Consider the following 26,675-nt stretch of genomic DNA (forward strand, 5'->3'; position numbering starts at 1 on the left):
CCTTCCCTCTGGATGCATTCTGGATTTCGGGGCCAGCTTAGTTAGCCTGTGTCCTGAGGCCAGGCAGGCCAGACTCCCCAGGACAGGAGTTTCCGATGGACAGGACCCTAGGGGGATGGCTTTCCTGCTGTAGAGGTGTTGGAAGGACCCACTCGGGAAAGGCTCCAGCGGCTGTCCAGGCTCTCTCTGAGACGCCTCGGGATTGCTCCGCTGGATCCGCACCCACAGCTGCTCCAAGGGGAAGTTGCACCTACAAAGCTTCTGGCACAGGAAACAATGGCCTGGAGATGTGCCAGGGGCCCGCCCCACGCGTGGCTGGCAGGGTTCACCCGCCGGCTGGCCCGTCCCGAAGCAACACGTGCCTGGGCGCGAACGCCGGATCCACGCGTTCCTCCAGACCCGGGGGTGGGACTTGGCGCCCCAGGATGACGCGGAGGGCAGGCTGGGGGGCGGGACTCACCACCCCATTAGCAGGCTGGGGCGGAAAGTTAGCGGCGGGAAACCCGCTGCACAGCAACCGTTCTGCCAGGCGCCCGGGCCACCGCGACCCCCGCTGAGACCCCGGCCCACGCCCCGCACCCTCCCCAGGGCCCCCCAGACCCCAGGCTGCAGACCGCAGACCCCGGCCCAAGCCTTCGCACCCTCCCCAGAGCCCCGCGGACCCCAGCGCCAGCCCCCACACTCACCTCACAGGGTCCTGCAAACCTCGGCCCGCGCCCCGCACTCACCCCGGGGCCCCGAGACACCCCGCAGCCCCCGACACGCGGCCCCGTGGCCCCGTTCCCCACCAGTACCTGCGACTCGGCGGGGCGGCTGCCCTGGGGCTCCCGGGACCCGGCCCCGCGCACGCGGACTCCGGGACTACAGCGCCCACAAGGCGGCGCGGCGGGCGCGCGGCTGCGGGGAGGGCGGGTCCGTCCCACCGGACGCGTCCTGAGGGCGGGGCCTCGCGCGTGGCCGGGCGCTGCGGCAGGAGCGTCCCCGCGGGGCATCCTCCCACCCACGGCCGCGCCCGCCCACGGCCCTCTCCCAGCCCCGGCGCCGGCCGCTCCCCACCCGGTCGCCTCCCGGGTCACGCGGCCCCCCGTGCTGCGGCCCTACCCCTGGGGCCGCCCCCTGACCCCGACCGCCCCTCGGGCCCCCACCCTCGCCGGCGTCAGCATCCCGGGGTGCCGCTCGCGGAGGTGTCGGTCCCTCGGGCGGGCACCCTGCCATCCCTCTCCCCCGCGTTCTTCCCACCCCCAGTCCCCTCCTTGGACCCCCTCGTGACCCCCACCTCCTCGACGAGGCCTTGTGCGTTTTCCTTTTGGCACCTTAAACACCTGCATTCCTGGCCTCAAGCTGGATCCGGGACGCGGGTCGGGCCCACGGGCCCTCAGGGGTGGCCCTGGGCCACCTTCGTGGGGCTCCAACAGGGACACGCACAGCCTGCTCTTGGGGACCGCACGGCCTCGAACTCGGCGCCCCCAGGACCCTGCTGCCCGCCCTCCTGCCTGACCGTGACCCCTACGGGCTTGTACCAAGGAGCAAGCCGGATCCAGGACGTGGCCCGGGGCCACCAGTCCCCATCTCAGCAGGGAGAGCCCCGGGGAGACCCGCGCAGGCCTCGCAGACGGCAGCGCAGTCACACTCAGGGAGGGGGGCCTGGGCCACTCTCCTAGGAAGGTGTGGGGCTGCAGCAGACAGCACCGCCGAAAGCCCAGGGCCTGTGCAGGACACGGGGGGACGTGGGGGGCCACATGGTCACTTTACCCTGGAGTTATCCAGCCCCTGGCTATGGGGAGGGAAGCCAAGCCGAGGGCTGTGGGGGCCCCAAGGCTAAGGAGGAGCCGGGAAGTCCGCCGCACAGAACAGAAGGGGACGGCCACCGTGGCACCCACAGCTCAAGACTGCGGGTCCCAGGTGAGCGGTGAGTCTGGGGCAGCAGCCCCTGGAATGCACCCCTTCCCGAGTGTAGACAGCACAGTCCACGACCTGCCTCCTGGTGTCGGGGGTGCTCTGGCTCTCCTGCCCACCAGCCGGGCAACCCCACCAGGAAGCCGACACAGGGCCTTTGCCCTAAATGGCCGCCTGCCCAAAGCTCTGGCCTGGGCCTTCTTTCCAGAGTCCTGAGTGTAGCAAGCCACACGAACAAATCTAAAAGGAACTTAAAAAGGATTTGTTGGCTGGAAATGGGGGTTCTGGGGTAGCTTGCAGAATTTAAGGGAACACTACAGGATGGAGCGCCTCCCCTGGAGGGCTCCCCTGCTTCGTGGGAGCCCTGGCTCTCTCCCCAGTACTGGCCTTCTCCACGGGCGGGCAGAACCTGGCCCTGCTGGAAGACAGGAGGGGCAACGCGGAGGAGGAGGGGCCTTTCCTTCCCTCCAGGCAGAGAAGAGCCGGCCCCAGCTCTGCCAGGGCAGCCTGCTCCCTTTTACGCGCAGGGCAGGCCAGGAAGCCGAGGGGAAGTGGGGATGAACAGCAGCGGGGCTCCTAGACCCCTTCCCACAGAAGGATGGCTCCCACCCCCTTCGTGCCTGGAGACAGTAAGGCAGGGAGCCACAGCCCCAAGGGGACCCCGCAGGACCCACAAAGACCAGTCCCTCACCTGTCTCTCCGGCCAGGTGGAGCCGAGCGAATCCACCCCTGCCCGCAAGGGGCCTGCCCAAGCTGCCCTCCGGTCCCCTTGCGTGGCAGGAGTCCTGGGAGTTCCCCAGCCATACAAGGCCCAGGTTTCCTGCAGGAGGTGCTTCGGAGTGGGGAGGTGGGGCTGCAGCCACCAACAGCACTTGGCAGTTGTAATCTGGAGGCAGCTGCTCTGAGGGAAGAGCCAGGAGACTCGTGAAGACCTTACAGAGACCTCCATCGAGGCCTGTGAGGAGTGGCCACAGACAGCGGGGCGTGGGCTTCCAGAGGGCTCCACCCAAAATAGAGACTTACAAAAGCAGGTGACTTGGGAGTGACACTGGCATCTGGGAATGGATCCTGTGCTTGGGGGGCCTCATGAGCCTCCAGCGGTCCCCGTCCTTGCGTGTTTCATCATCGGTTTGTCAAATAGTTAAGTGCCTGAGCGTCAGGGATGGGAGGGAGAGCTGGTCCCTGGGAGAAGCCCTGGGTTGGAGGGATCAGCAGGGGCCCAGCGGTGTGGATCCCAGCCCTCCAACCTGTAGGCTCCAGCCATATACAGTGATGTCTGGGGGCTGCAAGCTGCAGAGACCCCTTCCCCTCCTGGAGGGGCTCAGGTGGGCTCTGCAGCCCACCCCACAGCAGTGCCCCATCCCCAGCTCCTGGGCCCCCACTCCCCGGCAGCCTTAGCACCCATAGTCCAGGCCCAAGAAATCTCTGCCAGAGAACGAGGACCCTGCCCACCCACTGCCTTCTGAGACCAACCGGCCAGTCCTCTGCCTTGGCTGGAGAGACGCAGGGCTGTCCCTGTGGTTAAGGTCCCTGTCAGCATCAGGGAGGCAGTGGCATTCGAGCAGCCCTTTCCCTCAGCTGGTGCTGTTGTGGTAGCTGTAGCTCTGGAAGCAAGGCTTGGACCAAATGCTAATACATGGACACACATGCACAGAGACACACAGATCCACGCAGATGTGCAGAGACACACACAGACACACGCACACACTGATGTGGTTTGGATTCTCTGTCCCCTCCGAATCTCATGTTGGAATGTGATTCCCAGTGTTGGAAGTGGGGCCTGGCGGGAGGTCTTGGATCATGAGGGCGGATCCCTCATGAATGGCTTAGCACCATCCCCTTGGTGATGAGTGAGTTCTTGTTCAGTTAGCTCACTCAAGAGCGGGTTGTTTAAAAGAGTCCGGGACCCCCCCTTTCCTTCCCCTCCTCCCACTCTTGCTATCTGACGTTGGCTCCCCGTCACCTTCCACCATGAGTGGAAGCTTCCTGAGGCCTCACCAGGAGCAGATGCTGGCACCATGCTTCCTGTACAGCCTGCAGAACCGTGAGCCAATTAAACCTATTTTCTTTATGATACCCAGTCTCTGTATTCCTTCATAGCAACACAAAAACAGCCCTCCCCACATATACACACACGTACAGACACCACCAAGACATATGCACAGATACAGAGACGTAAACACACAGACACACATGACACAGACATACAGAGATAGAGACACATACACATGCATGCTCCTGTGCACACGGCACCCCATACGCAGGAAGACGGGCACGGACCGGCCTGCCACGCCCCAGCACGTGCGGTGAACTGGCCTGCACATGGCCTCAGCCAGTTTTTCCTCCCACACTTCCAGGCGTCCCCCCAGTCTCACCTTGCTGAATGACAGGTGCTTCTGCTCCCATCTGAATCTGCTTGGTAGAGGTGCAGTGCACCCTGTAAATGCCTTGCCTCGCTTGTTGGCCTGTGAGTCTCTGCTGCAGCTGCCCCTCTCTCCAGCCCCCCACCGCCAGGCCTTCGCCCCCAGCCTCTTGTTGGCCTGTGAGTCTCTGCTGCAGCTGCCCCTCTCTCCAGCCCCCACTCCCGCCGGGCCTTCGCCCCCACTTTTTCCACGAGCTGACCTCCTAACACTCCCAGTGGCCAGGGGTGGTCCATCACAAGGTCCTAGGGGCCCAAAGGTCTGGAGAAGGGGGACTGACATGGATGCCCCTGTGTCAGGCCTCCCAGCACTAGCCGCAAGCCCAAGCCTGCCTGCAGCTGTGGCCCCCATCCTCTCAGAGGCTGAGCCAGGCCACCATCCTCAGCACCTTCTCTGTGAAGCCAGAAGCCCTGTGGCGGCTGAGCGGAGAAGCAAAGCCCAGAGGAAGAAGCGTTGTCCCTGGCCTGCCTGGAGCCCAGGAGCTCCCGGCTTTCACATCCCCCAGGTGAGCGCAGGACCCTCACAGCCTGTCACAGCCTGTCACAGCAGTGGGGCTAACCTGGGCCTGTGCCTGCCACACTTCTTCCCTGGAAGTGTGTCCCACCTGGTCCTCTGGGCATGGAGTTGAATTCCGAGCCCCACTGGGGCCCCGGACAGTGGCCCCAGCAGGCCCAGCCCCTCCCAGTTGAGCCTTGCCTGGCCCAGCAGCAGAACACTGAATCCCGATGCCCCCAAGTCTCCCTACAGGCAGACTTTCACAAAATTGTGCTTAAATAGCCCATCTTTACTAGGGAAAGGGGGAGGTTTGAACCTCTTTGGAATTACAAGGCAGCTGTTTAAAATAATGTCATCTAACAAGAGAGTGTTCAAAAAACATTGAAATAACCAGTGGAAATCTGGCCAGTGCAAGGTGGAATTTGAAGCCTACGCTGCCTGGTCCTCATTTGCAGAACTTGGAGGTGATAACCCTCCTGCCCACAGGTGGAGTGATGTCCGGCTACAGGAACATCCTGGGGTCGGAGGAGGTTTACATCAAGCTCCACCACAATCACAGGCATGTACCTTGGTTGCAAGCAAGCTATTTGAGAAACCTAAGCATGACGTTAGAAGACAAAATGATTGGGAAGGAAGCGGCAGAGTCTCTGTTCACAGATGATGCAATTCAGGGCAGAAAATCCTAACAGGTTATCAAAAATACTAGAAATAATAAGGCATTTAGCAAGGCCATCAGATACTAAGTCTATATACAAAAGTAATTGTGCTTCTATAATCTAGCAACAAATAATTGGAAGACAGAATTTGAAAAACAGCATTTACAATGCCATTGAAAATCAGAAAATATCTAAGAATGCATTTAATGAAAAATGTGTAAATTCTCTATACTGAAATCTGCAGAACATTACTGAGAGAGATTAATGAAGAGCTAAACAAATGGGGGAAACAGACCTTGTTCATGGATTGTGTAAACCAAAAATAAACTTCTAAGCCCCCAACCCTCTGAACAGACCACTCCTCTGGGCAAGGGCATTCCAAAGTTAACCTGAAAAACTGGTTCAGGCCACGAGGGGAAGGGAGGGATGGATACTCGTCATTACACCTGACCCCCTTTTGGAATTCAGAGAAAGCCGACCAACTTTCAACGTCAACACACACCTTGAGTCTGATAAGAATCATTTAGAATCTAGTCTTTGAAGCCTGCAACCCAGAGACTTCATCTGCTGCTAAAACTTTGATCTCCACAACTCCTTACTGTAACCTAGACATTCCTTTCTATTGATAATAACTCTTTCAACCAATTGCCAATCCCGACATGTTTAGCTTTACCTATAACCTGGAATCCAGCCCCCACCAGATTGTCCCACCTTTCCACACCAGAGCAGTGTATATCTTACATGTATTTGATTGGTGTCTCATGTTCCCTTAAATGTGTGAGACCAGGCTGTGCCCAGTCACCTTGGACGCATGTTTTAGGATCTCCTGAGGCTGCATCAAGGGCCATGGTCACTCATATTTGGCTCAGCATAAATCTCTTCATATATTTTACATAGTTTGACTCTTTTCATTGACAATTGGAAGGCTCATTATTAAGGTGAACATTCTCCCCAAATTGATCCATAGATTCAGTGCAATCCAATAGAGATCTCACAGGCTTATTTTTTAGAAATCGAGATGTTGATTCAGAATTGAGATGGAAATGTAAAAGACTTACAATAGCCAGAACAATTGTGACTAAGAAGAGCGATGTCGGAGAGCTCAGAGATATGGAGGCCAAGGGAAGCTGGTGGAGTCTGGCAATAGGACCACCCACACAGACAACAGATTTCCAACAAGGGTGTCCATGTAATTCAGTTGGGGAAAGGGTGGTCTCTAGATCACATAGTTCAAGAACAGCTGGATATCCACAGGGGAAGATGAACATCAGACTTTATCACGTCCCTTTCACAAACACTAATTTGAGATGGCTGATAGACCCAAACTAAAAGCTAACACTGTCAAACTTGTAGATCTGTGTCCAGTGACACAGGAAGCAAACAAAATGTCAGGCCACACGTGGGAGGAAACATTCATATTCCTTGTATCTGATACAGGACTTGTATCCAGACACATAAGTGACCCTTACAACTGAGTAATAAGAAAATAGCCCACTCTTAAAACACACAAAAGAGGCCGGGCACAGTGGCTCACACCTGTAATCCCAGCACTTTGGGAGGCCGAGGCAGGTTGATCACTTGAAGTCAGGAGTTCAAGACCAGCCTGGCCAACATGGTGAAACCCCTTCACTACTAAAAATACAAAAATGAGGCTGGTGCGGTGGCGGGTGCCTGTAGTCCCAGCTACTCAGGAGGCTGAGGCAGGAGAATTGCTTGAATCTGGGAGGTGGAGGTTGCAATGAGCCGAGATCTGACCTCTGCACTCCAGCCTGGGCAACAGGGTAAGACTCTGTCTCAAAAAATAAAAAAAATAAAAATATATATATGCAAAAGATTTGAACACTTAAGATGTGAAAATATACCTAATATCATAAGTATCATAATCCTTTGTCATTAAGGCCTGAAGTACCAAACCACTCCTACTATAAAGGCTAAAATTTAAGAAGCTGACAATACTAAGTGTTGGCAAGGCTGTGGAGCAGTATGTGGGGATGTGAAATGTTACAAACACTTTGGAAAACAGTGGGGCAGCTTCTTGTGGAGTTTAACATGTGTCTACTTTATGAACCACAGTTCCACTCCTAGGCATCTGCTGAAGAGATATGAATGCATGATCCCACAAAAGCCCATGCACAGGAGTTGTACCCTGTTCTCTCATGTAACTGCTAAAAACTGGCAACAACCCGAATATCCATTATGGGATGAAGGATAAACACACAGTACATTCACAGAACAGGGACTACTCAGACTAAAAGGAAATAACTGAGTGAGTCTCAGCACCCTCATACTGGGGGGCCAGAGTCCAGCCTGGGAAAGTCCATCTGTGGGGGAGGGAGGCTCTGTCCTGGAAGGAGGCAGGTAAGCAGGTGCCTGTGGTGGAGGCTCGGGGTCAGTGGAATTGTTCTCTGTCTGATGGGGGTAGAGGTTAATGGCTGTGTTCATCTGTCAGACATGTTTAACAACTGCTTCTAATGGGTGCAATTTATGGCATATGAATTGCACGTCAATAAAATTGTTTTTTAAAAGCCTGCACTGCTGGAAGTGGGTGAAAGGCCTGGAAGCAAGTCGAATGCTCCAAGCCCTCTCGTGTCTCTTGGGAGACAATCCAGGCCTCAGCTGGTTACAAGGGAGAACCCAGAATGGCCTCAGCCTCGGGAGAAAAGGGGAGTGATGTGGCAGGGGAGGGGCAGGGGGACAGGTAGTGGGTGGTGAGGAGGGGGATGGGGGGAGGGGCAGGGGGAGAGGTGGTGAGTGGTGGGGAGGGGGACAGGTGGGGGGAGGGGCAGGGGGACAGGTAGTGGGTGGTGGGGAGGGGGATGGGGGGAGGGGCAGGGGGAGAGGTGGTGGGTGGTGGGGAGGGGGGAGGGGGACACGTGGTGGATTGTGGGGAGGGGGACAGGTGGGGGGTGGTGGATGGTGGGGAGGGTACAGCCGGGCACACACTGTGGCTCCTGATTGCAGATGGGGTGCAGGTCCAGTATGCTCCAGCCACGTAGGTCTCCATGTTACCTCCTTCACATCTTGTCCCCACAGAGACCCCCATCTCTGCCCCTTCTTAGCCCCAGGGCAGCCCTCCCAGGCCCTCCCAGGCTGCAGAGCCCCGAACTCTCCGACATCTTGGGAACTGTCTCTCCCCGGCCAGGCTGGCAAATATGGATGTTGCAAGATTGGCCAAAAGTGGACAGTGGGGATCAGTGTGGGGTACCGCCCACCGCATCCCAGCTCCTCCTGGGCTCCTGTGCATCCTGCTCCTGCCCACCCAGCCCAGGCTGGCATCTGGTCTCTCCCACACTCCATGCACCGCCCTGGTCACCTCCGTGGTTTGGGGTGTTTCCCTCCCGGGGAGGCGCCTCCTGCCCCCGAGGCCTCTGAGCCCCAAAGGGTCACGTGAGACTGTGTCCTCAGGTGGCAGCTGTTGGTTCTCTCCAGCCCCCACAGACACCTCAGGTCCCCGTATGCCAGACCCCATGGAGACGGGGTCTTCTGTGCTCCCTTCTTCCCGTGGGCCACCTGCCACCCCGTCCACAAGCACAAGTGAACGTTTCCAGGTGGAAAGGGCTGGTTCTCCAGCTGGAATTTCCTTGACTACACGGTCTTATTAGATCCAGAGTGGAACTGCATGAAACAAACAGGCAGATGTGGGCAGGACGGAGCTCAGTTCTCCCAGCCAAGGGGAGACCACAGCCAGCTCTCCATCCACGGTTCAGGATCACAGCGGCCCCGCTGGGAGGCTCAGCCTTGCAGGCCCCGGGCTTCCGCGGTTTTGTTGCACGCAGATTTTGTCGTCTTCTTCCGAATGTTTCTGTATTCACGTGTTCCTGGATGATTGGCGTTCCCTCTCAATTTTCACATGCAGGGGTGCAGGGGCGTGCAGTCTGCAGACCCCTCTCCTCTCCTCTGCCTTCTCCTCAACCTCCCTTCCCCCCACACCCATCTCCCCTCCCTGCCTCCCTCCTCCGCCTTCCTCCCCCTCCTCCATGTTCCTCCCCTCTCCTCCGCCTTTCCGTCCCCTTCCCTCCCACCACCCCTCAACACCCCCGCCTCCCCACAACCCTTCCCCCACCCTCCCCGACCTTCCCTGCACTGGCCCCCGCCTCCATTCTCCTCCCCACAACACCCACTTCCCCCTCCACCTTCCCCCTCCCTCCACCTTCCCCATCGTCTTAGTCCCTTTCCTGTTCTTCACAGTCCCAGCTGCACCTGGGTTGGTTGCACTCTCTGTTCCTCTTATTTTCTTTCAAGGAACTACCTTTTGGATCTAAAAACTCAAGTTTTACTTAAGAGGCTGAGGCAGGAGAATAGCTTGAACCCGGGAGGTGGAGGTTGCAGTGAGCCGAGACACTGCACTCCAGCCTGGGCGACAAGAGCGAGACTCCATCTCAAAGGAAAAAAACAAAAATAATCAAGTTTTAATTGCTTTCCAATTAATTAATTTCTGTTTTTCTCATTATTTTTTCTTTTTCCTGTTGACTTTGTTGTTCCTTTTCTGTTCTAGTTTCTGAGTTAACTGCTATGTTCCTTTAATTTGAATAAAACTAGGAATAATAAACCATTTAATAATTCATTCCTCTCACTGGGCACCTTTGGCCAGGCCCATGGACGCTGTGTCACTTATTGCCGTCAGCCTCTAGGTAGGACGTGATTTTTGCTTGATTTCCTCTTGGACTCATGACTCATTTCAGAGAATGATTCAAACGTTTCCAGTAGCCAGATGTTGTTGTTTGTTGGTTTCATTAATATGTCATTTTATAAAGTTAAGATAAAAGAACATGGCCTAAGCAGGTTTTCATTTTGTGAAATTGTTTTGAGCTTCAATTTGTGGCTTGGTTTTGGGTTACCTTTTAAACATTTTCATGGGCTTTCGAAAAATGCATATTCTCTATGCACATCGTGTTTTACATGAATAAAATCTAAATTGCAAATAGTGGGATTTCAATCTTTGATAGCCTCATTCATGCATTTTCTGGGGTATCTGTCAAGTTTGCCAGAGTGAAGGGCCCCGCCGTGACTGGGGTTCGCGCCTCCCTGCACGTCCACACCTTTATGTCTGTACTTTAAGGCAGCGTGGAGATGGACCCACACCACCTGCATGTTCTGCCGCCGTGCTGGCCTGAGACCTCGGCTTCCTGTGCGGCCTCCTTATGGCTGTTTCAGGTGCGTTCCTCAGAGCATGGGATGGAATTTGCTTTTCTACAAAAGGTGTCCGCCCGAGTGTCTGACCCACGGTCTCCACCACTCCACGGGGCTGGCTGTGTGGTGGGGACTGACGGCCTTCTCAGGAGACAGTGATGACCCCAGGGAGTGGGTGAGGCCACTGCCGGACCAGAGAGGTCTGCGATGGGCCAAAGAAGAGGCTGGGCTGCTGCTGCTGTGTCTGTGTCTGCCCAGGGGAGCTACATCCTGGCCTCAGGACCTCCCTCCCGGCCTGAGCAGTGGGGGTCAGGCTGGTCCAGCTCTCAGGAGTGTCCCAGGGAAAGAAAAAAACTGCCCTCCTGTCCGCTCCAGGGAGACCCACAGGCTGTGCCACCAGCAGGCAGTGTGGACATTGGTGGCTGTTGGGTCGGGGGCCCCAGGGAGAGCCCCTGGGGAGAGCAACACCCACCCGGAGGCTCAGGCCAGGCCAGGACTGCAGCCCTCGAATGTGCAGAGACACCCAGTTCCTACCCAGGCCCAGGTCTCAGGACCATGTGGAGGAGGGATAAGCACGTGCTATAATCCGCAGTCACCAGCAGAGCAGACAGCCTCTCGCCCAGAACAGGGCACCCGGGACAGCGCCAGTGCCAGCCCCAGCAGAGAGGGGCTGGTCTCAGCGGAGTGGAGCGGGTCTTAGTGGGTTGGGGCCAATCTCATCCTGGCCCTGGGTGTGGTCCCAGACCCCTAATGCGGAGCCTGCAGGTCATTCCTGGGCCATGAGTCTGACCTGACACGGGAGTCTCTGGGCTGGTCCGCCCGTCCACCCTGTCCCTGCGTTTGTGCTGATAGGAGGACACTGCACAAAACACATGATGGCTGTGTGCTATAATCTACAGTCACCAGCAGAGCAGACGGCCTCTCGCCCAGAACGGGGCATCCAGGGCAGCGCCAGCCCCAGCTCTCTGTGGGGCCCCGTGTGCTCACTTTTACACAAGAAATCGCACAATGGAAGCTCTTCCTCCTGGGAAATCGCAGAGAGCAGATTCCACTATCTCACTCACCCGGAGGACTCAGCACCCATGCTGAGAAGAAACAAGACTCCACCCGGGCGGCAGGTGGCCAGGCTTAGGGCTGGGGCAGGACCGGAGCGGGGGCCTCGCTGGAGGCTGGGCCTGGAGGGCAGGGGCCTTTGCTGCCATGGGTGCTATTTTGTAAGCAGAGGCTGGGGCTGGGTCCTGCCCTGCAAGCTGTACTGGTCCTTCCAGGCACAGCGCATCCCTGCCACCGGCCTAAGGGGACGGGAGCCGCTGACCTTTAGGACCTGTGCAAGGGTCATGGTGCTGTGTGAAGGACATGACTCCAGGCCACATCCTTCCTCCAGCCCATGAGGGTCCCCGGGATAAAGTCGAGGAGCCACAGGGGACACGGCTCAGCCGGAGGCAGCCCAGCCCATCACAGTGCCAGCCCTAGGCCTTGCTGTTATTATTTTGTATTTTTTTTTTGTGGTAAAAGAAACATAAAACATACCATATTAACTATTTTTAACCGCACACATCAATGGCATTAAGGACATTCACACTGTTGTGCGGCCATCACTCCCATCATCTCCAGAACGCTTTTGTCCTGCAAAACTGAAGCTCTGCACCCAGGACACACTCACCCCCAATCCCCCCTGCGCCCCCCTCCCAATCCCCCCCGCGCCCCCTCCCAATCCCCCCGAGCCCCCATCCCAGTCCCCCACGCCCCCTCCCAATCCCCCACGCCCCCTCCCAATCCCCCACGCCCCGTCCCAGTCCCCCGCGCCCCCATCCCAGTCCCCCGCGCCCCCTCCCAATCCCCCGCGCCCCCTCCCAATCCCCCGCGCCCCCTCCCAAACCCCCGCGCCCCCTCCCAATGCCCTGCGCCCCCTCCCAATCTCCCACATCCCCTCCCAATCCTCCACGCCCCATCCCAATCCCCCGCGCACCCATCCCAATCCCCCGCGCCCCCTCCCAATCTCCTGCGCCCCCATCCCACTTTCTGGCCGGGTTTGGCCACTGCGGGGCCTCTAAGTGGAACCACGCACAGTGCGCATCCTTTTGTGCCTGGCCAGGGGCACTCAGCATCGTGTCTCCAGGTCCCTGCACGGGGCAGCAGCGTGGGAACTTCCTTTCAGTCCGGCGATCCTCCCTGTGTGCGTCTCCACAGTTTGATTTTTCATTCATGGATGGACATTTGGACGCCTCCTTCCGCTTGGCTGTGGTGACTAAAGCTGCTGTGCTATCATTTTTACTATTATTGTTATGACAAGTTGACAAGTGAACCTTCCTCGTACTGTTTCGGTTTTTCCCATTTTATTTGCTTTTAACTGTCCACATTCATTGAGTCCCAGCAGCGGGCCCTGTTCCTGGCTTCAACGGCGAGGCCCCTCGCCTTTCCCCAGAAGCAGCCCCTTTGACGACATCGGTACTTTCGGTCCATTCCCTGGGTCGATGTTTCCAGAACCCCGCGCCCAGTCATTGGAGCACGTCTAGGTTATGTGCGGGGCCGCCGTGCGCGCGCCTGGAGGCCTCGGGTTTCCCCGACGCAACGCGGGGAGTGGCCACCAGGGGGCGAGCGGCGCCCGGAGCCTCCGCGGGTCCCAGCCCAGCAGCCTCGCGGCGGGGGCGGCGCAGGGGGCGGCGCAGGGGGCGGCGCAGGGGGCGGCGGGGGCGGCGCAGGGGGCGGCGCAGGGGGCGGCGCAGGGGGCGGCGGGGGCGGCGCAGGGGGCGGCGCAGGGGGCGGCAGCGCTGCAGGTGGGGGTGGGGGTGGGGGTTGCAGGGGACGGCGGGGACGGTATGGGGGTCAGTGGGGGGTGTTGGGGGCGGGAGGGGATGGGGGAGGTTGTGGGGGAAACGGGGACCGGCGTGGGCGGCGGTGCGGGCGGCGCGGGTTGCGGGGAACGGAGGTGCAGGGGGCGGCGGGGACGGCGGCGAAAGGGGACGGGCTTGCGCAGCAGCGCGCCGGGGATAGGGGACCGCAGCCTCCCGTTCAGGGTGGGCTCCACGCGAACGGCGGGCCCTCGCAGAAAGCGACCCACGCAGAGTTTCGCGCGAGCCGAGGGGCCCGGCTGCCGCCCATGCGCGGTGCGCGGTCCTGGAGGTGCCGGGAGGGGGTCGCGGACCTTGAGGCAGGAACCACGTGGTCCCCGTGGGCCCAGTGAGTGACATTACCGCGACGCTGCGCATGGAGCAAGGTCTACACCCGGGAGATGGCCACGGTGCGCATGGAGCGAGGTCTGCACCCGGGAGATGGCCACGGTGCGCATGGAGCGAGGTCTACACCCGGGAGATGGCCACGGTGCGCATGGAGCGAGGTCTACACCCGGGAGATGGCCACGGTGCGCATGGAGCGAGGTCTACACCCGGGAGATGGCCACGGTGCGCATGCAGCGAGGTCTACACCCGGGAGATGGCCACGGTGCGCATGCAGCGAGGTCTGCACCCGGGAGATGGCCACGGTGCGCATGGAGCGAGGTCTACACCCGGGAGATGGCCACGGTGCGCATGGAGCGAGGTCTACACCCGGGAGATGGCCACGGTGCGCATGCAGCGAGGTCTGCACCCGGGAGATGGCCACGGTGCGCATGCAGCGAGGTCTACACCCGGGAGATGGCCACGGTGCGCATGGAGCGAGGTCTACACCCGGGAGATGGCCACGGTGCGCATGGAGCGAGGTCTACACCCGGGAGATGGCCACGGTGCGCATGGAGCGAGGTCTACACCCGGGAGATGGCCACGGTGCGCATGGAGCGAGGTCTACACCCGGGAGATGGCCACGGTGCGCATGGAGCGAGGTCTACACCCGGGAGATGGCCACGGTGCGCATGCAGCGAGGTCTACACCCGGGAGATGGCCACGGTGCGCATGCAGCGAGGGCTACACCCGGGAGATGGCCACGGTGCGCATGCAGCGAGGGCTACACCCGGGAGATGGCCACGGTGCGCATGCAGCGAGGGCTACACCCGGGAGATGGCCACGGTGCGCATGCAGCGAGGGCTACACCCGGGAGATGGCCACGGGACAGACGCTCCCCTGAGGTTTCCAGGAAGACCCCCACCCTAACCCTCTGAAGGTCGGAGGTCGCGGGTCAAAGCTGAGAACAGAAGCTGGGGTGGGGCACACAGAGCTGGAAAGAGGGGCCTGAGCATCGGGTGGCCACCAGCACGGTCCCCTTCAGGCCACAAGGATGCTCCCGTTCCAGTCCCCGGAAGAGGGTGGCTCCAGCCACCTGGGGGATGACCAGCAGAGGTCCTCACGGCCTGCGGTTCGGGGAGACCTGAGACTCCTAAGCTGAGCACGTCAGCGTCTCTACCTCCACCGCAGACAGAAAGACCAGGCCGACCCAAGACTGCAAGCTCAAGCTCTGGCGGCAGGGCAGCGGGGCCTGTGAGGGCCGAGTTTGGACACTGCTCTGAGCCAGGCCCGCTGGTCAGCAGCTCGTCCTCCCCTGCTGCTCCCCACCAGCACCCGGGCTTGGGTGTTTGATGCTTCCAACTTTTAAAGAGAAGCTTGAAATCTGTAATTCTTATGTGAAACCCTTTCTTAACTAATTAAAGACTTAAAATTAGCTAGTTAAAATTAATTAAAATTGATTAAATTTATACTAATTAAAACTAACTGAATTCTTCTCAAAACACCGTGCAGACGAAACCAGCCAGAGACACACCTGTCTGCAGCCATGGCACCAGGAGACACGGGGTCGGGGCCAGGGACATGGCCGGAGCTGCCATAGATGGGACAGAACAGGACGTTGTCAAGGGCTCTGTGGCTGATCTGTCTCTGTTGCACCAAAGTATTTTAAGTGTTCTCTCACGTCCTCTGGAAGATCTTGGATGGGGAGAGAGGCGGGGTGGAGGGTGGCGTGGGAGACCTGTGGCCGGGGCTTCCTGGGGCCCTGCACGGCGACCAGCCTGCATGTGTCTCCTGGGACGGCGCCTCAGAGGCCTGGCCACTCTGAGAGGCCTCTGGACGCCACATAACCTCCCCTGGGCTCAGCCCTGGCCTGGCCACTCCGAGAGGCCTCTGGACGCCACAGAGCCTCCCCTGGGCTCAGCCCTAGCCTGGCCAGTGCCCTGGTGCCAGGACTTGGGCACCAGCCACTGTCTCCCCACGTGTCAGCTCCTTGCACAATGGCGCCCATTGCATGGAGCTGCCCAGGACTCAGGAAGAACGGAGCTGGAGGCTGGGCCCTGGGGCTGCTGGAGCCCTGGCAGCAGGAAGGGATTTGAGACAGAGAACCCGAGGCCAGGGCACTGGGGCTCAGGCAGCGGCCCGGGAGATGGGTCTTCCCTATCAGTGGAGCCAGACCTTGGCCTCGTGACATCCTGGAGTCCCCAGCTTTGACCCTGTAGCCCCTGCCACATTCTCCTGAGGCTTCTCATCTGCTCTGGGTAAACCAGGTGCTGGCCTGTGCCCTGTGGCCCCAGCCTGGCCCTGAGCCCCGGGCCCTGCACACCTTGCTGGTAGTCTCTGTCACAGAGACGGGTGGGCCCGGGGGCTGCTGGCATGTGAGGGTCCGCCTGGAGTGTCCTGCTCCAGCCACAGCCCTGCAGTGGTTCATGGCCAGAGCAGAGGAGCAAAGGCTGGGGGTCTGTGCAGTGACCAGGACCAGGGTGCAGGGGCCCAAACCAAGGCCACTCACTGCCCTGAATTGAGCAGAAGGGATGCTCCAAGGCTCCCGGGGAGCCTCAACCCTCCACCACACTCAGACGGTGTGCCTCTCTTGGACCCTGTCCTGAGCTCTGGTGACTCTCGGGGATGCTAGTGAGGAGCTTGTCCTGGCTCAGGCTGAGCCCTCTGCTCAACTAACAGCACAGATGCAGCCCAGACGGTTGCAGAGGGGAAGCGGGTGTGGGGGTGGCCGTGCCCTGGCCACTCGGACTTGGCCTCCTGAGCCCAGTGGCGTGGGGAGTGATAGTGTGATGCTCACATTTGCCTCCTGCATCTCTGATGGAATCATTCCTGTTTAGACATGAGCTCCATTCCTTGGAGGGCATGACCAGGAGGCCACCTATTTGGGGATATTTTTAGTGTCGTGCCATCCAAGGCAGTCTGTGCCAAGTGGCTCCAGATTCAGACAGCAGCGGCATCATCTCCAAGCCTGGGCTCAGTGGTTAGCACGTCCCGTGCTGACGAGAGACTGGAGGCGGCTTCTGAAAACCCTTCGGGGCCAAGGCTCTCTAGTCGGGCTCCACACAGCCGGTGATAGATCAGGCCAGACAAGTGTATGACACCCAGCATCCAAGACGACAGGCTGAGACCCCCCAAGTCCAGGTGGGCCACGGCTGGCTGGACCTCAGCTGGGACTCAGACATGCTGGCTCTGCAGCCTGGCCCCAGGGTGTGGGCCTGCAGCTCTGGCTGCTGAGAAATCCTGAGTGGGCCCTTCAAGCTTTGAAGGATTCGCCCCAATTGTCACTGCAGTGAGAACCCGAGAACCCGGGAAGGCAGTGGTGCTGCAGAAGGGGTGCTGGCTGGCGAGCCTTGGGCATCCTCCCAGGGATGCAGCAGGTGGTGGGGCTGTGACCAGGCTGCAGAGGGTGTTTCTTCTTCGCATGTGGCCAGTGTGACTCGAGTTCAGCTCCAGAAATAAATGTGTGAGAGGACTGCGTTTGGTTTGAGCAAGGGCAGGCACAGGTAGGGAGCGGAGCTGCTACAGGGAGCCCTGCGGCCGGGAATCTGAGGGAGTCAGGGCAGGCTTGTTCCCAGGGCAGGACAGAGCACGGCCACCTGGTTGCTTGGAACAAGATGGAGCTGTGTTCCAATTTCTCAGCACACAGGAAAACACATTTCAGTTAAATTGAATTTTCTTTTTCTTTTTTTTTTTTTTGAGGTGGAGTCTGGCTAGGTCCCCAGGCTGGAGTGCAATGGTGCAATCTCAGCTGACTACAACCTTCGCCTCCCACGTTCAAGCGATTCTCCTGCCTCAGCCTCCCAAGTAGCTGGGATTACAGGTGCACACCACCACACCCAGCTAATTTTTGTATTTTTAGTAGAGACGGGGTTTCACCATGTTGGCCAGGATGGTCTCGATCTCTTGACCTCGTGATCCATCCACCTCAGCCCTCCAAAGTGCTGGGATTACAGGCATGAGCCACCGTGCGTGGCCTAAATTGAATTTTCATGTGGAAGTCAATAACTACATAAATTTAGGGATGCCAGTGGCAGAAATCACAAAGGAAAAGACAGGTAGAAGTGCTTGCATCCAACCTAAAAACATAAGTCAAAAAGCACCATGAAGAACTGCCAGCCCCTCAGCTGTGTGGAAACGTCGCAACGTTGAGGCTGGGTGAGTGTCGGTGTCCCGGGTCCATCAAGGAATTGCCCCCATCTGTGTATTTAGGTCGGTGAGGTGTCACCACGCACCAACAAGGAGACAAACACACACACTGAAAACGGCCAAGGGTATGGGCGAGTCCCCCATGGGGACCAGCGGTAGGTAGGGTCCTCCGGAGACCACGGGAATGCCACGTCTTCCAGCTCCAACTTGCAAAGATTTGCTAAGATTTATATATTTTTTTTCCAGTTGTTTTTCAGTCTTTATTTTATCGAGGCCCCTGCAGGTACTTGTGGATTCTGATTTGCAGCTCTGTCCAGGGAGCACCCGGCCAAACCTGGAGCCCGGGGCATGCAGATGGACCTCCGGACGTGGGGCCACACCTGCGTGCCAAGTTTTCTCACTTACTGGCTCGGAGGTGGTTCCACGTCAGCACACACAGAGCTTCCATGTTCCTCATTAACAGCAGTGAAGAACTAGTCATTCAAATGCGCACCATTCCTTCACACAGGGTATTTTTAAGAGAAATTGCTAGACATGGAATTTGCTGTCAAAATGGCCCCCAGTGTGACAAGCAGATTTATTTTCACTGTGACATCCATTTCTGGTGATGATGGGGGCAGACAGCCCTCCACATGGGCAGTGGGCACAGCTGAACCTCAGGCAATCGGCCACAGCGCCAGAGACAGGATCCGCATGTGAACAGACTACCCGCAGGGGCCAAAATGTCAGAAATGCAGCTTACTCTGCAGGAGGCAGCACGTCACACCCCCCAGCTCCCAAAATGTAGGAAACTGGCTCGTGCCAGGTGTGGCTGGAACGTGGGCTTAGGGGAGCCCTGGGGTCACTCATGGAGCATAAACCGTGAAGCCTTCCTGGGGAGCGGCCTGGCCCTGAGAGGTGGGGACGCCAGGGCCCGGCAAAGTCCTCTCCAGGATCCACCCCTCAAGGACTCCTCCCACAGCCACACAGGGCCCACACGGGGACGTGCCCACGGCTCAGTGAGGCCGGCAGGAGCGGGACACTCCATGTCCATCATCTGGGGAGGGTCAGGCAAAGCGCACTGGGTGCCCACTACTATGGCCCCCACAGGAGCTAATCCACCACGCAGCAGGGAGGGGTCTTAGAGACGCCATGTGGGAATGAGATGTGGCACTGGTATCCCCGCTAGGGTGCCCACGGTGGCGCCCACAGGAGCTAATCCACTACGCAGCAGGGAGGGGTCTTGGAGATGCCATGTGGGAATGGGATGTGGCACTGGCACCCTGGTAGGAAGCGAAATCAGAGTCCAAACAAAGAGACACACACTCCTCCAGAACAGGAGGGAAGAGACAACACCAGCAAGGACAGCCGCGCACGGCGGGGCAGGGGAGCGGAGGTTGGAGTTGGGAATGAGGATTCGAGGGACCAAGAAGAGGAATGACAAAGGTGAGGGGCCTTGCGGAGTGGTGACAACAGCGGCCAAGTGCCAATGAGGAGGACAAACCCAATGCTGGGCTGAGGCCAAACAGAGAAACAAGAAGAGCAGCACCCAGGCTTGGAGCTGAGGGACGCCCAAGCCCCGGAGAATCGGCTTGGAGCTGAGGGGCACCTGAGCCCCAGAGAATTGGCTTGGAGCTGAGGGACGCCCGAGCCCCAGAGAATCGGCTTGGAGCTGAGGGATGCCCGAGCCCCAGAGAATCGGCTTGGAGCTGAGGGACGCCCGAGCCCCGGTGAATCGGCGCTGTCCTCTGAGCTGGCCTCTCTGATCCTGCTTTCTCCCTGATAAAAAGGCGCTCTCACGGCTGGTGGAGGGGATGCTCATGGCCTGGCTCAGCCTCAGCTGCTGCTCTTACCACTGCCGTGGTCATTCCCGGCCCTTAGAAACGAAGCTGCTTCCCAGCCACCCATGTGCAAGGGAAGAAGGAAAGAACGAGAATAAACGACCAAGCCTAATCCACTTTCCCTGCCTTGCGAACCACAGTATTTTCTGCTGCAGTGCACTTGGAGAGAGCAAATGTCACCGAGTCTTGTTGAGAAGACAAGAGAGGCAAGAGGTCTGAACAACACCCAGCTGGGGGCAAATGCCTTCAGATGAGCACGACCAAAGTAAAACAGGAACGAGCAATGACCCTAAAAGATGTGCTAAAAATAATTGACAAAGAATAAAATAAATATTTGAGTATTCTATTGCAGTAACTTGCCATGCCATTCACTTGTAACAAATGAACCTCTTTCGAGTTAGAACAGTGTTGTGTTTGTGCAGCCAGGATTAAATATGGCAGGTCTGGGGCCCGGACACCTCCCAGTGTTCCCTCTCCTGGCCTGGTGGGTTCCAGCTACAAGTACTGGACGCTGCATTGGAAGTGAGGGTGAGGCCGGGTGCGGTGGCTCACGCCTGTAATCCCAGCACATTGGGAGGCCGAGGTGGGCAGATCACCTGAGGTTAGGAGTTCGAGACCAGCCTGGTCAACATGGTGAAATCCCATCTCTACTAAAAATACAAAAATTAACCAGGTGTGGTGGTGTGCACCTGTAGTCCCAGCTATTTGGGAGTCTGAGACAAGAGAATTTCTTGAACTCAGGAGGCAGAGGTTGTAGTGAGCCAAGATCGTGCCACTGCACTCCAGCCTCGGGGACACAGAAAGACTCCATCTCAAAACATAAATAAATAAAAAATAATTAAAAAATTAAATAAAAAGTGAAGGTGGGAACCTGCACAGCAAAGAAAGATAAGACTTCCAGGCTGGGTGCAGTGGCTCACACCTGTAATCCCAACACTTTGAGAGGCCAAGGCAGGCAGACCACAAGGTCAGGAGATCAAGACCATCCTGGCCAACATGGTGAAACCCTGTCTCTACTAAAAATACAAAAATTAGCTGGACATCCCAGCTATTCAGGAGGCTGAGGCAGGAGAATCACTTGAACCCAGGAGGTGGAGGTTGCAGTGAGGCAAGATCACAGCACTGCACTCCAGTCTGGCAACAGATCAAGACTCCTTCTCAAAAACAAAACAAAACAAAACAAAAGAAAAATCCAGAAATGCACACTAACTCCAAAGGGTTTCCTCTTAATTTTAAGACAGTTATCAGTCAGAGAGCTCAGGCATGAACCAAAAGCTATGTTTGTGGAAAACGATACACAGACAACACTTACCACACAGGCACATCACACCGACACGACACCACACACATTTGCTACATCAGCATCGTAAAGGGAAGCCCCAGTGACTACGGAACATTTATGACAGTCTCTGGGAAGTTTTTCAAAAGGCCAGTTCTGAAAACTTCCACTAACAGCGCGGGAGGAGCAGAACCTAGACTCACTCTCCCCCATGAAACAACTGAAAAAAACAGGCAAATATGTGAAGCAAAATGTTTTCAGAGCCTGGTCCCCGGCAGCGTGGTGCAGTGCTCCCTGAGAGACGTGAAACAAACGGGTTGAGACCTAGAGCTGCCGGAGCTCATGACCAGGAGAAAGTTTCCAGGATGCAGCACAGGGAAAAGGAATCCAGGCAGAACCATGGTTTCCTACAGCTGAGGAAACACAGCTGGGAGCCTGTGAGGCAAAGGTGGCCAGAAATCACCGGACGGAGTCCCAGACAGAAAGGAGCTGTACTTACAGTAGATTCCAACAATCCGCGGAAGATCCTCCTCCGGTATCTAGGTGTGAATAGATCAGAGAGGAAGGAGCTGAATTTACGGTAGATTCCAACAGTCCGTGGAAGATCCTCCTCCGGTAGCTAGGTGTGAATGGATCAGAGAGGAAGGAGCTGAATTTATGGTAGATTCCAACAGTCCGTGGAAGATCCTCCTCCGGTAACTAGGTGTGAATGGATCAGAGAGGAAGGAGGTGAATTTACGGTAGATTCCAACAGTCCATGGAAGAGCCTCCTCCGGTATCTAGGTGTGTACGGATCTGTGCAGGTGTGAGAGGCAAATACTGAAGGCCAGGGAAAGACCATCAGAAAGAGAAGCAGGAGTGACCCTTAGAGCTCATGCACAGGCAGGAATGTTGCCTGTTCCGCCAGTCAGAGCAGAGATCTCATGGCCCATGGGACGTGGAGTGGAGCACTCAGAAGGCTTTGCTACAGTAGGGGAGATAAACTCGTTCTAGGCTAAAAACTGTTCTGACCTTGCCTGAAAAGTTCAAAGCAAGCCTTGGGAGAAACAAACTGTTTCCATGTAACTTAATTGCATTCCAGAACAAAGCTCAAGAATATTTGTAGGAAGACAAAAATGTCAATTATTTAACAAAGTAAACTCAGAATGTCTGGCATGCAATCAAAAATTAGCAGGCATGCAAAAAAGAAAAAGAAAACGTAACCCAAAATGAGGATCTAAATTAATCCATAGAAACAGATCTAGAAATGACAAAGAAGGTAGATTTAGTAGAAAAGGACATTAAAACAATTATTATAACTATATGTTCAAAATGGTAAAGAAAAGAGAGTATTAGGAGGAGACACAATGAAGATTCAAAAACAAAAAGCAAATTAAACTTCTAGAGATGAAAACTACAACGTCTGAGGTGAAAAGTACACTGGATGGGATCCCTGCAGATTAGACATTGAAGTAGAACAGATGCGTGAACTTGAAGACACAGCAACAGCAATAGAGACTGTACAAAATAAAACATACAGAAAAAAATACTTAAAAAAATGGACAAAGCATCAGTGAGCTACAGGACAACTTAAAGTGCCCTAATGCGTGTGTAATATTAAGGCACTTTAAGTTGTAAAACAAGGATTTGAACAAGGTAAACCCACAAATCCAAGAATCTCAATAAACCCCAAGCACAAGAAATATTAAGAAAACAACACAACCAAGTCACATTATAATCAAATTGCTCAAAACTTGTGTTAAAGAGAAATTTCTTAAAACCAACCAGAGGGAGGGAAAACTTCACATACAAAGGAATGAAGATAATGATAAGGATGGATTTCTGATTGGAAACAATGCAAGTGAGAAGACCATGGAACAACCTCATTAAAGTACCAACAGATTCTTTTTTTTTTTTTTTTTGAGATGGAGTCTCACTCTGTTGCCAGCCTGAAGTGCAGTGGTGCGATCTCGGCTCACGGCAACGTCCGCCTCCCAGGTTCAAGCAATTCTCCTGCCTCAGCCTCTCGAGTAGCTGAGTCTACGGGCATGCTCCACCACGCCTGGCTTATTTTTATATTTTTAGTAGAGACGGGGTTTCACCATGTTGGCTAAGATGGTCTCGATCTCTTGACTTTGTGATCCACCCGCCTCAGCCTCCCAACGTGCTGGGATTACAGGCATGAGCCACCGCACCCGGCCGAAAGTACCAACAGATTTTTAAAAAGTGTTAGAATTCTATACCCGAGAAAAGCATCTTTTAAAAATGGAGGTAAAATAGACTTTTTTAGGAACCCAAAGACTGAAAGATTTCATCAACAGTAGACAAATGTCATATGACATGTTAAAGGCAGTCCTCAGACAGAAGGACAATCTGAATCTGGACAAAGGAATAAAAAGTATTGGAAATGGAAAATATGTGGACAAATATTAAAAACTTACTTTTAAAATATCTTTAAAAGATAACCAACTGCTTAAAACGAAAAGAAAAACCCTAATGATGTATTGTGAGGTTTAAAAATGTGTGAGTTTGGCCAGGTACGGTGGCTCACGCCTGTAATCCCAGCACTTTGGGAGGCCAAGACAGGCGGGTTACTTGAGCTCAGGAGTTTAAGACCAGCCTGGGCAATGTAGCGAAACCCCATCTCTACAAAAAATACAAACACTTAGCCGGGCATGGTGGCACGTGCCACAGTTCCTGCTACTCGGGAGGTTGAGATGGGAGGACCTCCTGTGCCCGAGAAGTCAGGGTGGCAATGAGTCATGATCGTGCCATTGCACTCCACACTCCAGCCTGGATGACAGAGTAAGAAAGACCCTGTCTCAAAAAAAAAAAAATTTGTGAGGTTTAAAAATGTTTGACAACAGCAAAAAAGGTGTGAGAAGGAATGGAAAGATGCTATTTTAATATCACATTACTGCATAAGTTAAAGATATATACTATTTATCTTAAAGCTACCAATAAAAGAAAAAACAAGAATTATAGCTAATAAGCCAACAAAGAAGAGAAATGGAATTAAAAACACAATGCAAAAGAAGGCAGAAAAAAGAAAAAATAACAGATGGAACAAATATGAGAAGAAAAGTAAGATAATAGATTTAAACCCAATCGTATTAATAATCACAATTATGTTCTAATGGCCCAAACATTTCAACTGGGGCAGAAATTATATGATTAGATAAGAAAGCCAGACTGAACTTTATGTTGCTGACAGGGAGAAACACTTTAAATATAAATATACAAATTGGTTTAAAATCAAAAGATGGAAAAATATATACCATCACACTATTCAAAAGATGGCTGGAGTGGCTGTTACAATATCAAAGTAGATATCAGATAAGGAACATTGTAAGAAATAAAGAGGATTATTTTATAATAATAAAGGGATCAATTCATCAAGAGATCTTAACAACCCTAACCATGTACGCATCTAATAAAGCTTCAAAATACATGAAGCAAAAACAGCTAGAACGTAAGGAGAAGTACACAAACCAACAATTACAGTCAGAGATTTCAACACCTCATTTCAATAACTGATAGAACAAATTGACGGACAACTTAGTAAAGGCAGACAAGACTTGAAGGATACTATCAGTCAAATTAATATTTATCGAACATGTCACCCAACAACAGGAGAATACACATTCTTTTCATCTGCACAAAAACAGTTTACCAAAATAGGCCATATTCTGGGTCATAAAACAATTCCCGGCCGGGCATGGTGGGTCATGCCTGTAATCCCAGCACTTTGGGAGGCTGAGGTGGGCGGATCACGAGGTCAGGAGATTGAGACCATCCTGGCTAACACGGTGAAACCCCGTCTCGCCTTAAAAAAATACAAAAAAAATTAGCTGGGACTGGTGGCGGGCGCTTGTAGTCCCAGCTACTCGGGAGGCTGAGGCAGGAGAATGGTGTGAACCCAGGAGGCGGAGCTTGCAGTGAGCCAAGATGTCACCACTGCACTCCAGCCTGGGCGACAGAGCGAGACTCTGTCTCAAAAAAAAAAAAAAAAAAAAAAAATTCCCAATAAATTTGAAGGATTCACTGCATCAAGCTATGTTCTCTGGCCAATTGGAAATATATCAGTTATCAATAATACAAAGATTTCTGAATAATCTCCAAATGTTTAGAAACTGAAAACAGATAACTGAATAACCCACCAGTCAAAGAAACGATGAACAGGGAAATTGGAAAGTATTTTAAACTGGTTGAAGATGAAAACACAATTTGAGATTATTTTTCTGCCTTCTCTGGTTTTAACTGAGCATCTTACATGATTCTGTACACATTCCATATGTTTCTTTTCTTTGCATATCAATTTTTATTAAAAAATTTTTAAGGTGTTTTCCTAGAGTTTGCAATATACACTTACAACTAATCTAAATCCACTTTCAAATAACGCTATGTTGCTCCACATACACTACAAGTATCTTGTAACAGAATATTCCCAATCCTCTGCCATCCCTTACCACATTGCTGTCATTTGTTTTACTTATCTATAAGCTATAATCACCCAATATCATTATGATTATTACTTTTAATAAATAGTTGTATTTTAGATCAATTAAGAACAAGGGGGGAAGGATTTTGTATTTATTCATTCTCAAACACTTAGTTTCTTTAGGTAAATTCAAGTTTCTGACCTATATAATTTCCTTCTTCCTAAGGAAATTCTTCTAATATTTCTGGTAGAGCATGTCTGCTGGTGATTAATTCTCTCCATTTTTATTTGTCTGAGAACATTTTTATTTTTCCCTTACACTGAAGAATAATTTTACTGGATATAGAACTCGAAATTGTTGGAGATCTTTCAACATTTTAAATATTTCACCCTGCTCTGTCCTTAGTTAAATGTAGATACAAAAATTCTCAATTAAAATGTTAGCAAATTATGCCCAACAACCTGTAAAAAAGAAACTCCATTGTGACCTATTGGTGTTTATGCCAAGAATGTAAGGTTGGTTTAGCAATGGAAAATCAATCACTGGAATTCACCACAATAAACATAAAGAAAAACCATATGGTCAATAGATACAGAAACGCATTCCTGATAAATCTTAAAAGCCTAAGACTCAGTGAAAGAAGTCAGGCAGAAAACACTACACACTATATAACCCCAATGATATGACATTCTGGAGAAGGCAAAACCATTGTGCTGGTAAAAAGATCAGTGGTAAAGAGTTTGTGGGAAGGGCTGGAGGACTGAATAGCTAAAGCACGGGAGATTATTTAGGGCAGTTATTCTGTATGATAGTGTATTGGTGGATATGTGATATTATAAACTTATCAAAAACCTGTGAAACTTTACAGTACAAAGAATACATCTCATTGTATGCAAATTTAAAAACCATTTAGGAAGCTCAGGGACCTCAGGATGGAATCCAGAATGTGACAAAACCATCTAACTGTATTACAAATGCATGGAACATCCTCACTGAAGGGAGTGGGGGAACAGCACTGACCTAGTTCAGAATGAGGGGAATCTGTAAGACCAAAGGCAAAGGAACAGTACATAAGCACTAGAATCTAGCTGACAAAGTTGTTTCCCAGTGAGGTGTGAGTTAACAGTTCTGACACTACCATAATATTGTCTTAGTCTGTTTTCTGTTGCTATAACTGAATGCCTAAGACTAGGTACTTTATAAAGAAATCTATTTCTTACCATTCTGGAAGCTGGGAGGTCCAAGATCAGGGGGCTG

The 26,675-nt window shown here is 54.1% G+C and overlaps 1 protein-coding gene across 6 annotated transcripts in view; it reads right to left on the bottom strand.

Annotated features, from left to right (window-relative positions):
- Nucleotides 1-21,806, bottom strand: part of SLC19A1 (solute carrier family 19 member 1) — a 49,378-nt gene extending 27,572 nt beyond the window's left edge. The window contains exon 1 of one of the 6 annotated variants that reach the window (XM_063659712.1): nt 21,497-21,806. Coding sequence is in view for 1 of the 6 variants with exons in the window: in XM_063659710.1 (XP_063515780.1) it covers nt 2-18 (17 nt within the window). In the remaining 5 variants the exon portion in view is untranslated. Of the gene's footprint in view, nt 1; nt 402-686; nt 940-21,496 lie in introns of those variants that run through there. The other 5 variants (XM_054468298.2, XM_063659711.1, XM_063659710.1 and 2 more) reach the window with 5 other exon arrangements.
- Nucleotides 21,807-26,675: the final 4,869 nt, after the last annotated feature.

This window comes from Pongo pygmaeus, chromosome 22 (assembly GCF_028885625.2).
Source record: "Pongo pygmaeus isolate AG05252 chromosome 22, NHGRI_mPonPyg2-v2.0_pri, whole genome shotgun sequence".
In the NCBI taxonomy this organism is placed as follows: Eukaryota; Metazoa; Chordata; class Mammalia; order Primates; family Hominidae; genus Pongo; species Pongo pygmaeus.